General features: G+C 43.1%; 1 protein-coding gene across 1 annotated transcript; it reads left to right on the top strand.

Annotated features, from left to right (window-relative positions):
* Positions 1-2,336: 2,336 nt before the first annotated feature.
* LOC143908765 (uncharacterized) lies at positions 2,337-11,629 on the top strand. Its single transcript, XM_077426537.1, is given in 5 exon segments — positions 2,337-2,343; positions 7,661-7,754; positions 8,768-8,825; positions 8,828-9,279; positions 9,543-11,629. Coding segments are annotated over 5 exon segments (1,089 nt in total). The 3' UTR covers positions 10,021-11,629.
* The last annotated feature ends 2,658 nt before the right edge of the window (positions 11,630-14,287 follow it).

Genomic DNA, 14,287 nt, shown 5'->3' with positions numbered 1-14,287 from the left:
GTGGACAAGATGGATCCAATCGAGCTCACCGACGAGTGGATTATCCACGCATCGCGCGAAGAACGAATCGCCGAGTTGAGTCGACGCGAGCTACCTATTGAAGGATCCGACCCCGAGCTGACACTTCGTTTGTTGCGTTTGTTGACGGCCACACGTCGAGAATCGAGCGGCGTGGCCGACGTCGACGTAAACCGCGCGACGAACCTTGAGTTAAATCAGACGACGGGGACCGAAGCGAACCCCCCGGTCCATACCGAATATCTCGGTGTCCCGGTAGAAATCGTTCGCCCAGATAGTCCGTCCGCTACGATGGGTGCGCGAGCGCATCGTGATCACTCCGGCACATAGTGCATCGCACCTTTCCTGTGCTCGATTCGGTAGTCGTATTCAAGCAACTCGAGACCCCACCTCGCTAACCGTCCCGTCGGATTCTTTAAATGATGCAGCCACCGGAGGCTGCTATGGTCCGTTACGACGGTAAATCGGTAGCCCTCGAGGTAAGGCCTAAGCTTTCTAATCGTTCATATAACCGCGAGGCATTCCTGCTCGGTGGTCGAGTATTTTCTTTCCGCGTCGGACAAAGCCCTACTCGCGAAAGCTATTACGTGTTCGACCCCGTCTATTTTCTGAGTGAGTACTGCGCCCAAGCCGATGGATCTAGCGTCCGTTTGCAGCTCGAACGGGATGCTGAAGTCGGGACACGATAAGGTGGTTGGGGAAGTAAGACACCCTTTAATAGTCTCGAAGGCGGCTTGCTGTTCCTCGCCCCACCCCCACGGCTAATTCTTTTTAAGCAGTCGCGTTAATGGCTCTAAGTGAGTGGCGCACTGCAGGATAAAACGGCGGTACCACGACGCCATACCAATAAATCGACGCAATTGCCGGAGGTTACGCGGCGCGGGATATTCCCTGATCGCGACTGTCTTATCGGGATCGACTTTTAGACTCTCGCGCTGCACCAAAAATCCGAGATACTTCACTTGCGAGCGACAGAACTTACTCTTCTCGGGATTGATCGTCAAGCCCGCTTCGCGAATACGCTCGAAAACGCTTCCTAACCACTCGAGATGTTCCTCGAACGTTTCGGTAGCTACCACGATATCGTCTAGATACGCGAACGCATACGGATCCATCTCTGGTCCGATTAAGCGATCCAACAACCCCTGGAAAGTCGCAGGGGCCCCCGTTAAACCGAACGGCATCCGTTTAAAATGAAATAGGCCCTTTCCCGGCACCGCGAAAGCCGTGATTTTCCGGCTTTTTTGAGATAGCGGAGTCTGAAAATAGGCTTGGCTTAAGTCAATGGTCGAAATGTACCGAGCTTTCTTAATTTATCGAGGATCCCGTTCATGTACGGTAACGGGTACGCGTCCTTTTTCGAAACATCGTTCACTTTTCGAAAATCTAAGCAGAAACGATATGTCCCGTTAGGCATTTTAATCATGACGACGGGTGTCGACCACTCGCTTTGCGACGGCTCGATTATACCGGCTTTCAGCAGGCGGTCTACTTCCTCATAAATGGCCTCTTTGATTTTCGGCGACACGGGATAACATCGTTGCCGAATAGGAGGGTGATCCCCGACTTCGATATGGTGTTCGGTTCACGTGGTGGCCCCGAGCTCTTCCGAATTGACCGTGGCTTTAGACGCTAAAAATTCTTGTAGACGCTTCTCTTGGTCCGGCGTTAATTCACTCAATCCGTAACAAACGAGGGGCGACGCTTCCGGTTTTTGCGCCCTCCCCCCTTTTTCAGCTAAGTCCGGTTCGAGACTTACGGCATCTCCCTTGGCTGACGCTACGCGCACGCTTGCGAGCGAACTCGAAGAACCTTTCTCAAAACGGTAACGTCGCGAAGGATCCTCGTCAAAATTCCACGTACCGTCCGCGAACTTCACGCTTAGGCCGAAAGCCTCCAAAAAATCCATTCCCAATATGCACGGCAACGCCAGAGTTGGTAACGAACAAATCATCATATTCAAAGTTTTATCCTGAACGCGTATCGGGACCTTTACCTCCCCCCTCACTCTCGCATTCTGATCGGTCGCGGTAGTCACGCGCCTCCCGCCCGTCCTCTTAAACGAGAACCCGAGCTGCTTAATCAACGCGGTGACCTCCGGACCCGCCAACGTACAGCTAGAACCGGAATCTACGAGGGCGCGGACTTTGTGTCCAGCGATTTGCACGCGTAGGAAGTTGAGAGAGGCTGAGCCGCCTCTACCACCGAAAGCGCTATACGCGGCATCGCGATCTCCCACCGACAACGAATCCCTGGGGCTGGAGGGGTTAGGAGCCGGGTTGCCCCAATCCCGCGACTCCGCTACTCGTTTCCCGAACATGTCGGGCAAGTACGGGTGGTGACCTCGGCCTTCCCGCACCGGTAGCAATGTCTCTGCGGCGGAGCTTTACAATCGCGCGAAAAGTGTCCTGTCTGGTCGCAATTCCAGCACGTGGCGGTGGGGTTCACGCTCGCGGAAGCCGGCAAATCACACGACCCGCCCGTCGCAGGCGCGGCCGCCACGACCGAAGCATTCGCTCTCGGCCCGTTGGCCTTACCCTTCTTTGCGCCTGTCCCGGTGTCGTTCGATTTCGCAGTGGACACGCCAAGCGCGGCCACGGAGTCGCGTTGGTTCCCCCCCGAATTGCGGTTTGCGCCCTTGGGCGCACGGTACGCCAGATCTGGGAAGAAGGAGCGTTCCGGCGTGAGAGGAGCGCGATAATTCTCTGCAGCGCGGCTGCTAGCCTCCGCCCGGGCGGCCCATCGTTCGAGCGCGTCCATATCGTGAACCGAATCCCTAGGTAACTGGGTTTGTAGGCGGGGACGCATGTGTCGGTGTGCGTAGCCGACCTTTTCCTCCTCACTCCACGGTGGCGATAACCGATCGAAAAGCGTATTTAAACACGTTAGGTAATCCGTCGCGGCCTCGTGTTCCCCCCTGCGTCCGTCGCATTATCTTGTCGCGAAGGGCGAACTGAAAATCCGGGTCCCCAAAACGTGTACGCCACGCGGTTTTAAACGCGGCCCATGTCGTTAGGCGTTCCCTCTTCCCGCGAAACCAATAAAGCGCAATGCCCGATAAAAAGAACGGGAGGCACCGCAAAATGTCTTCGTCCGCAACGGGAATCAATTCGCGGCCCTCCTCGACACGTAACAGAAACGTCTCGGCATCCTCTCCGCGCGCGCCTGTAAACTTTAGATCCCATTTCCGCATGATATTATACATGACCGTCGCGGAGTTACCGTTTGGATTGTGCGAGGCCCTGTGCGTGTAACTTCGTGAAACGTCGGAGTGATCACGATGCGCTCGCGCACCCATCGTAGCGGACGGACTATCTGGGCGAACGATTTCTACCGGGACACCGAGATATTCGGTATGGACCGGGGGGTTCGCTTCGGTCCCCGTCGTCTGATTTAACTCAAGGTTCGTCGCGCGGTTTACGTCGACGTCGGCCACGCCGCTCGATTCTCGACGTGTGGCCGTCAACAAACGCAACAAACGAAGTGTCAGCTCGGGGTCGGATCCTTCGATAGGTAGCTCGCGTCGACTCAACTCGGCGATTCGTTCTTCGCGCGATGCGTGGATAATCCACTCGTCGGTGAGCTCGATTGGATCCATCTTGTCCACCCAAACTTTTATTATTAAATAGAGGATCTAATTTTCGCGAGAACTAACGGAGCACCACTGTATTGCGGAAAGAGAATAATAGTACGCGAACACTAATATACGATCAACAATACACACGAAGGAATGTGAAAGTCTCTATTCTGCGCGAAATCTACGGAAGGCTACCGTATTCTATAATACGCGACCACTAACACTCGCGAATGGAATGCGAAGGTAACGCGAGATAGGCAAATAGTTTTTCAGACGCGACAGCTCGCTGAACGTAAACACCGAATTCCAAAGCGTTACGCCGTATCGAATAATATCGCGAAATCACCGATTAACCCACACGAACACGGTTATTCAAATAATCATCGAAATAATATTTCCCATTAAGCTGAAAGAAGGAGGTTAAACATAGCTAATATAACATATAATATAGCGTCAATAATAATTCATACCAACCAAAGGATAGGATCATTTATTTATTTCAACAGAACACAAAAAAAATCAATAAGGAATCCGCGAGAATCTCGTCACCCGCACGAAAATATCGTAGCGCTAGCGCAAGCCCTTTTCGTGCCTTTCGGCGATCTTTCGGCTGCCCCACGTTGGGCGCCAAATTTTGTCACGGCTTTTTCACTCCCGGACCGCTCCGGGACGTGTGCCGGATCAAAGGAGTAAGGAGAGCGGGTCTCCGACGATTCCCTCGCACCTCCGACACTTCGCGAAACGGATTTTACCGTTGGGCGCCAGACGCGTCAACGCGCGTCCGCGAAATCGCGAAAGAAAGCCAACACGAGACGCAAAGCGAGACGTGCGGATGTGCGAGGAATCGGCTAGCTCGACCTAAGGGCTGGGGCGGGGGTGATGAAGGGCGGCGCGATATTCGGCGGGGTGACACGCCATAAATAAGGTTCCGAACTCAAGTGATTAATAATCAAAATAACATTTATTCATTAGAAATGCGCGCGTGAAACATATAAAGACCGATCCGGCTTCGGTCGGTCAGGCAAATCCTATAATCAGTCGCGAGAGCGTCAGAGATGAAACAAAAAGAAATAATGGTAGCGCGGACACCAGAATAAACGAAGTACGGCGTTATCGTATAATAAACGCGCAGAAGGCGCTGCGATTCGATCAGAGAGATACAGTATGACAAAACTTACAATTAATATGGAACCTCAACTCAACCGTAAACGCGAAATAATCACGGAAATAGAAAATAAGATCTCGCAGGAAAGATCGCGAAAGGGCGATACCTCACGCTCGGAGCGCGTGAACGCAACGCCGGGAGTCGCGCGAGAATTCTGTCTCCAATTATCTTAAGCCTAACGCAAGTATGAATCGTGGCGTAAGCCACGTCCCAAAGTAATGAGGACCGAACGCAACACAATAACGCGACATCAATTTCGGCGCGATCGCAAGGAGACGCGGAATACTATAACAAACGCGAAAATACGGACTTAATCTAACGCGAGAAATGACCAAAGGTAGCGCCAGTCATTCGGGCAAAGACAATACTGTCCTCAGTGATTTCCGAACGCGAAAATGAGACGCCGAGGCAATCGGCGTAGCGCGAAATACTGGAAGAAACGCGAGGAAAAGGTGCGGGATTACCGCGAGCAATAATAACACGCAATCACCGAACAACGCATCCGAACATAACTACCCTAACACGCACGATTCTCTGAGGCATTTAGCCACTCACAGACGGCCGATTAACGCGAATGATGGGCCGACGCATGCGAAATTCCACAAGAGCAATGTTTGGTAATTTGATACGCCGGGAATACGGAAGGCGCGAGGCACAACCACGAGCGCGGACATTATGCGAAACGGACGCGCAGCAACAGATTTCGCCACGAATCTATCGCGATCTGCAGAGGCTCGCAATCGCGTCTTTACTTCAATTCCGCGGCCACGATACCATCCCGAGGCCCTTCGCTCTCGCTGTCGATCGCCATTCGATACGCGGTCTCAAGGGACCGCACGCGTCGCGATATTACAACGTTATCCCGGACGAGAGCGTGCACCGGAGGGCGGCGTCGTGGCGTTACATTTTGCGATTAATTACTGCGGGCAACCTCACCGATGTGATGTCTCCTCGTAGGGCTCCTTGCCGTTACTTCGTACGGAGGATCGCCGCAGCGCAACAGATTTTCCCGACTCGGGGCGGCTATCGCGTAGTTTAAGAAAACGTTCGGACTCGCCGACGGACGACCAGAGAGTGTCTCGCTAGATTCGCTCGATAACGGAATCGATGCGGCACCCTCTTCCGTAGGGGCGTGCCAACCAATCGAGAGCGAGCGTGCAAGCTCGCGCGATATTCTCACGCAGGATCGTCGTAAGGTGGATCCTTCGGGGGCGCGCAACGGTCCCTCGGCGGCGTAGCGACTTCTTCAATTTGTCCCTGGGCAGCGGATTGGACTTTGTTCTGACCGGTGTGCCTCCGGTTGCCCTCGGGGCGGTGATCAGTCACCCCGCGGGCCGGTATTTCGTGGAGGCAGATTGCTGAGGCCGGGTTTGCCCCGGTACCTGGGGCCCCATTACCGGCGGCCTTGTCCATCGCCGCCTCATTCGCCGCACGCCTGCCGCGTTGCTTTCGCCGCCCGTGATCCATGTAGCTTAGCTTCCGCTCTCGCCACCCCCTCCTCGTTCCTTGGTCCTCCCGGACCCCTCTCGTTATCGGTACTCCCTTGAAGATTCGCCGTGGTGTGGGTGAGGCGCCGTACGCATTACAAGTTATACATGAAAATAAGAGAATAATCAAAACGCGGAAACGATATCGATTTCTGGCCTCTGGAGATCTCGTCGTCGCCTCTCTGGCTCGTCCCTGGGCGCAAATTTCCGCGCCTTGTGACGGCGGCGGGGCGCTGCCACGAAGCGGCGGGCCGCAACGTCACAATATATACATATAGTTTTTTCAACGAACTGCGCGCCGATTATTTGTCGAACTTAAAACACAGTAATTGTTAGAATTAAAAACCCTTCCCTCCCCGGAATTAAATCGACTCGATTTAATTATCTAAAAACTGTAAAGAAATTTATTGCGAAAAATATTACCTCAGCCAGGGTTCGAACCTGGAACCTCCCTTATTCCGTGTAGGGCGTCGTACCAATTCGACCAGTGGTAATATTTATCGCAATAACCGGTTAATAATAGTTTGAAACGTCTTTCTCAGGAGACGTGAATAAATAATAATAAGAGAAATAGGATCGTAACATATACAAACAATAAATCTCGCAATAAATTTCTTTACAGTTTTTAGATAATTAAATCGAGTCGATTTAATTCCGGGGAGAGAAGGGTTTTTTAATTCTAACAATTACTGTGTTTTAAGTCCGACAAATAATCGGGCGCGCAGTTCGTTGGAAAATTATATGTATATATATAGACATATATGTATACAGAAACTAATATAAGGCTTTCAAGACCTAAGCTTGGATCGCATGGCTTTTGATTCTAATTGTTCGGAAATAACACTTTTTAACTAGCAGTTGTCATCCTTCGCGATTGGTGACGGGGTGTTTGTGACGTAGTTTAGAATGACCCTCATATATAATGTTTATCTTTTTGGGAACTTTTATTTCCTTGCTATAAGCAACACAATCAACACAAGTATCATATACTGTTTTATTGCTTATTTGATATTGAACAAGAACAGAATGATACTTGTATCGATTTATGTCGCTAGCTGAAAGCTCGTTCCCTTGTATAATTTACTTATATTGTTTTCATGTGTATATTTTCTCCGCAGAAGCACATGATATGGAAAACCAAAGAGCGAGGAGAGGAAAAGGTAGGAGGAGAGAAAGAGGAGGAGGAGAGGAAGAAAAAAGGAGTTGAAGGAGAAGGAGGAGAAAGACCAGTGTGGTCTCTGCGTCTGTGTCAACAGACGAAAACGGCACTTTCCAGCGCCTATTTTTTTAAACGATAAAAACGTGGAAATTTCTCGTGTTTCGCAATAAATAATCGGCCCTTTTTAGCGCTATTCGAACTATAATGCACGTCCTTCCGATTTCTAGTTTTATATTGTAATTTTCTGTGTTTAGGTAAACCTGTGCCAAAGCCAAAGGGACATCTGAAAAGGAAGCAGCAGTCCTCATCTCTCCATACGAAGACGAGTAGGAGGAGTCGAGAAGATAGGTAACAGGAGGTTATTAATATATATATATAAATATACGGTTAGAAATGTATCTTGTAGAAATCATAACAAAAATGTGGGAAGATAAGAAAAATTTAAAAGGTTTGTAAAGAGGTAGTGAACAAACAAAAAAAAGTTGTAGCAACCCATTAGTGAGGAAGAATGTATAAAGGTAGTTGTAGTTTTTATTGTTTTTTTTAAATTAGTATCTTGATTACTGATCTTCATTAAGTGAGTGTGAATACAATTTTCTTTTGATATACTTTAGTAACTAGATATACGTTATAATATTATAAGTGTTTTGTCATTTTTTTTATTTTATTTCTGACCAACATAACAATTCATTTATGATGAGTTATTTATGGTTCTTTAATTTCTCATCTGTACAAATTTAAGGAACCAGCATTTAAAAAAATAGACACACACACACACCAAACATTGAATTTGGTCCTATTAGTTCTTTGATGTGTAATGGGTCAGTGGTATTTCATGTATTATAATATATAAATATTATTTCCATTTTTAAATTATTGTATTCACATTTGCATTCAAAGAATTGTAGATCAAACACGGGTAGAATATTTTCGGGGAGTGTTATAGATGTATAATTTTTTCGTTACCGATCTTTTTGGGAACAGGTATTCGAACATTTTTTCATTTTGTCGGGAAATAAATGACCGATTTTAAAGAAATATATGTATATGAAACAAAGTAGAATTTCCCGGGGAGTGGCCATAAAGTGTATAGTTTATTGCTACCGATTTCTGGAAACCGATTTTTTTATTTTTTTAATTTTTTTTGGAAATAATCGACCGAATCTCAAAGAATATATATGAAACAGGGGTTTTAGCATTTTCAGACGAGGGCTAGTAAAGTGTATATAATTTGTAGTTACCGACGTTTGGAACCGGTACGGAAATTGTCCATTTTGGGCCATAAATTGACCGAATCAAAGAATTGTAATGAAAGTAAGGGTGACTCTCTCCGTGGGCCATTCCTTTGCTGTGTGTTGAAGACGCACACATTCGGTAGCGTCGAGTGAACGTGAAACACACACTGGCGAGTTTCCATACTCTCCTTCTTTCTTTTGTACAAGCTACATACCCACAGAGTCTCGGAGAACATGGCATGTCATCCCAACTTTTCACGGCACCGTTGTCTCAAGTGCGGTTGCCGCTTCAAGTCCAAATCAGAATTGGAAACTCATGCGACGACACATGAACATGTCACACCCTACGCTTGCAATCAATGTACGCGTGTATTTAATCACAAAGGTAATTACAAACGGCATTTGATTAGCCATTTGGATCCCCAAGGCCTTCACTTACCCAAATATCCGTGCAATTATTGTGACAAACGCTTTCCCAACAATCGTACACTGCAAACGCATATACGGGTTCATACCGGTGAGAAACCATTCCAGTGTGACGTTTGTCATAAGGCATTCTCACAACGAGGCAACTTGTTGAACCATTCAAAGATACATTCGAACCCTCGCAGCTACACGTGCGAAGTCTGCGGTAAAAGGTTTGTAGCACATATATTTACAGTTTGCTATAAATAGGTAAACTTGAAAATAAAATATAATGATGCAAAAAATATGTCTCAATTTAAAAATGTTACAAATGTATATCATAATTATATATGTCATGATTCATAAAGGATAACATGAATTAATATTACAGTATCGTAAATTTCTTTTCAGTTTGGAATTATTTCCTTTTTATAACAATATTTGTGTATCTGATTGAATATAACGCGGTGTTAAAATTTTTATACGATTGTTACAGCTTTAATCAGCGAGCCACATTACGAGATCATGCATTATTGCATACAGGTGAAAAGCCCCACGTATGTAATGTATGTGGGAAAGCGTTTACGGTGAGCGCAGCATTGAGGAGGCATATGTTCAATCACGCTGACGGCAAACCGTTCAAATGTGAGAATTGTGGCATGGGATTTGTCGGCAAATACGACTTACGACGACACATGCGAGTACATGAGGCTCGACCTAAGGAAAAGCGAAAAAGAAACGCAAAAACAGCCAATTTTCTTAAACAGAAATCAGAGGAAAGTCATGTTGCATTGGAAGAACCGAATATCGAAACTGTGTTCATAGAAGTAGAAGAAGAAGAAGAAGAACTTTTACCGCAAAACGTTACGCAGACAATGCCTCAAGTCGAATCAGAAAAAGAAAATGAGGATGCACTATTTAATCTTCAATCTTATAATTCAGTTTTATACAGTACAGCTGAGAGTAGATCGTAAATTATATAACGACTATTATCTTTATTAGCAAACATTTTTATTTTATTCATATATTTACGCATAGCCGTGTCAGCTGTAGTCATTTTCCTTTCCTCTTCAACTTACTCCGATGCAGATGCAGCAATAGAATTTGTACAGCACTTTATCAAGGTATAGCTTTACTTCTTTTGAAGTTAATAAATAATTAGCTTTTCACATAAATATACATTATAATAAATATTTGAAAATGTATTTAATTTTCGAGGTTGAGATTTTTGCACTGCTAACTGTATAAATGTTGAAAAATAATTTTATGATACTATTTACAAATCATATAAATATTTCATAAATCTTTTTCTTATAATTTCCATTTAGAAATAGCGGTATAGTAATATTTTATAGTAATATGTCAGAACATAATTATATTTACGCACAACATTTAGGTTAATTCAGAAATGTTTTGCATCTAGATTCTGGATATCTAGAATATTTTTAAGACATACGATTTCTAAAAATTCCAAAGTTTAATTATATAATGTATAAATAAATAATTGCAATATGTTAGAAGTACTATAAATAACATTAAATGATTTTTATTACAAATTACAATAAATTATGAAAGAAAACGTATTTAATTTCTAGAAGTTCTTCATGAAATTGTATATGTTATACAATTATGAATGGCGTCTTAAGTTACAGTAAATCGTGAAAATCAATTTTTTATAATGATCAAAATGGACTCGTTAAGCCGGTATTGATATTGAGGAATAGATATAGATATTTTCGATTGTTGATATAGATAAACAATAACTTAAAATGCAATTAAAGTGACGATTTATCATTGTACATAATAAATAATAAATGAACTTACATCATATCGCAATTCGAAAAGAATACTGTCACAACTCAAAACATTTCAATTTTGAGTTAAGTCCATAAAAATATGCTTAAGATGTTATCTACGTCTTATAATAGTGTCACAATTCTGTATGTGAAATCCGCTGCATGGGGCGGAAGTTTTTTTCTCCAAGATTGTCCTTTGAGTTAGAGAAATTAAGATGCCTTCTGCCCCTCTTTTAGGCAGTGCGACACTTGTTAGTCGTTCTTGACAGAGAGTGGTCGAGTTATGTCGACGAAGATGTATCGTCCTTGTCCTTGGTGAAAGTTGCGGCTCTCACAATGTGTCTCCACTTGGCTCTGTCTGTTGCATTGCGAGAACACTCAATAAGGGAGCTATGTGTAGCTGTTTTTCTAAGGTTGGTCTATCTTGCGGGAGATCTGCCACGCAACCTTTTGCCTTCTGCTCGGCCTTGGAACCACAAGTCGCTCCATTGAGCTTTCATTTCGTGTAATGTGACTGAAGAACTTAAGAATTCATAATTGCACAATTGATGAAAGCTATTTATGGAGTTCTTTAAGGATGGAGACATTTGTGCGATGCGCAGTTCAGGGGATCTTTAGTAGCCAGCACCACATTTCTAAGGCATCGATTTTCCGTCGCTCTTGTAGCTAATGGTTCACGTCTCCGCTCAATAGAGAAAAATTGGAAAGACAATGCATTTCATGAGTCGGGTATTTTTAGTTATTCTGCTGTCTTTCTAGGTTTTTACGAGTCTTTCCATTGCAGAAACTGCCGCAAGAACCCAGTGATCACGTATTTATTTTTGTGATGTTTATTTAATTCTTGCAAAGTATATATCACTCTTCTGTCTTTTAATGTATACATTGTATTTTTACATTTATTTTTCACGAAAGTTAATTTTTCTTAAGCGAAATCTACTTCCGGAATTTCGTTTGTTCTTATTTGTTATTCTTTAAAGCATTTTCAACTTTTTGGTACGACATTTTGTATCTCGATACATTATTTGCGCCGTTTTGAATAACATTCCACATATAGGGTCACACATATAATATTGTCTTGCACGAAATCATATAAAAAAGACATTGCTATATGAAAAAAAGTTTTATTGCATTTTATAACAAAATATTGTAATTGCGTTAGTTGTCTCACAATTAAAAGAATTAATTAAATTTGTTTTTTCTCTCTCCTTAAAACTAAATTTTTAAGTTGTGATTCTTGTCGGAGTGCGAAATAATGTATACATTGCAGTATTTTTTTTTCTATAATTGTTATCCGTATAATCGAGCATAAATAACGAAAATAATATTAAAACAGTAAAAATTGAATATTATTGTGTCATTTATGTACGTATATGTCTATCGCAACTCGTCGCGTTGCGTAAAAGAGTCAGGTTGCATCTCGCTCTGCGCGTACTTGGCGCGAGACACTACCGTGTCTCTTGATGAAATATGTAAAATTAAAATTATATTATCTATAATATAATATATAAATTTAAGCTAATTGACATTTTTTTTACAGTCACGCGATCTTGCGTAAGATGATGTTTTTAATAATACCTCGTCGTAATCCTACTAGTGAAAACAAAAAGTTGAGTATACTAATAAAGAAGATTGATTATTATATATATATATATATATATATATATATATATATATATACACACGTGTGTATGCCCTGCTTTAACGAAAATCATTAAACAGTTAAATCATGCAGAATAACCAAGCATCTCGATTCAAGCAGTTAGGGCTCACGCTGGAAGTTTCTTTAGTTTAATTATGCGTGGGAAGCACACACACACACGGGGGGGTGCGAGGGGAGGGCCCTTCGGCCCCCCTCTCCCCCGCACCCACCCCACTGGTAGGCAGCGTTGACCTCGCTTTACAACTTGAAGTACATGCTAAGTTGTAAAGCAAAATTATAAAGCACATGCATGGAGGGGTGCAAGGGGGCTTACATGCGTGAGCGCACGTGAACAGGAAGGCTTTTCTCCCCTGCATTCCCCCCCCATGCATGTACTTTATAATTTCGCTTTACAACGTAAATAAAAAGCTACATTATGTTAACAATAAGAACTTAATTTATTAAAAAAGATCTTGATTTTATTTGTTAACAGTCACAAAGTCGGAATTAAGCCACACCTAGAATTGACTAGTCAAAGTCCGAAGTGATTTTTCTTAGTTTCTAACTTTGACCAGCCGTATTAGTTATTCCTAGGATTGACTAGTCAATCCTAGGAATGCCCGCGTTTCGGGCTTTGACTATAACATATATATATATATATATATATATATATATATATATATATATATAAAGGAAGATGTCCTGACTGACTGACTCACTCACTCACTCACTCATCAACGCCCAGCCCAAACCCCTGAACCGAATTTTTACCAAAAGTATATGGAATAGAGGTAGAATTTTCCGGGGAGTGCCACTATGTGTATAGTTTTTTGTTACCGATTTTCTGTAAACCGGTTTTTCTAATTTTTTTAATTTTTCGAGAAATAATTCACCGAATTTCAAAGAATTGTAGATCAAACAGGGGTAGAATTTCCCGGGGAGTGCTATAAACTGTATAGTTTTTTGTTACCGATCTATTTGGGAATTGGTATTTTTTTGGAAATTGGTTTTGAAAGTATTGTATATGAAGTAGGGGTAGAATTTTTCGGGGAGTGTTATAGAATGTATAATTTTTCGTTACCGATTTTTTTGGAAATCGGTATCCGAAAGTAGTATTGACTGTGAAATTTAATAACGTCAAAGGTGGCACTAAATAAGTTTTCACTAAATAATTAATTGCTCGCGACAGTCACGAATTGAAATGACTGATTTATCTTGACATATAATATGTGAAAGCAGCAACTTCATAACATAACACAGACAAATGACATAGACACTACGCGGCGCATCGTCGTATATTTTCGCGTTATTAAGATTCAACATCGACCTCTATCTAGGGCAGCGACATTATTCTTTGGTTTACCCTTGAAACTTGGTGACATTTATGAGTATATGTTCGGCTCAGAAATTCGAGTTCAGAAGTTCGAGCCGAACATATTAACATATACTCATAAATGTCACCAAGTTTCAAGTTAATCGGCTTCTCACATTCTATATAGATAAGTTGATAATTTCACTCAGTATATGTCAGTTGTTAGTAAATGTCAAAAAAAATATATGGAAAAAGAAATATATGGAAATGGAAAGTAATCTAAAGAAAATGGATATTGAAGAAGGAAAATAAGGGTAAAAAAATTAAAAAAATCTATATATATAAAAATGAATGTATGTATGTATGTATGTATGTATGTCCTTTATGCACTCTTAAACTATTCGACTGGTTTTGAAAGTATTGTATATGAAGTAGGGGTAGAATTTTCCGGGGAGTGTTATAGAGTGTATCGTTTTTTATTACCGATCTTTTTG

Source organism: Temnothorax americanus, unplaced genomic scaffold (genome assembly GCF_048541705.1).
Source record: "Temnothorax americanus isolate GAGA-0224 unplaced genomic scaffold, ASM4854170v1 Scaffold115, whole genome shotgun sequence".
Lineage (NCBI taxonomy): Eukaryota > Metazoa > Arthropoda > Insecta > Hymenoptera > Formicidae > Temnothorax > Temnothorax americanus.
Note: the sequence above shows the minus strand (reverse complement) of the source record. Positions and strands in the feature narration are given on the sequence as shown.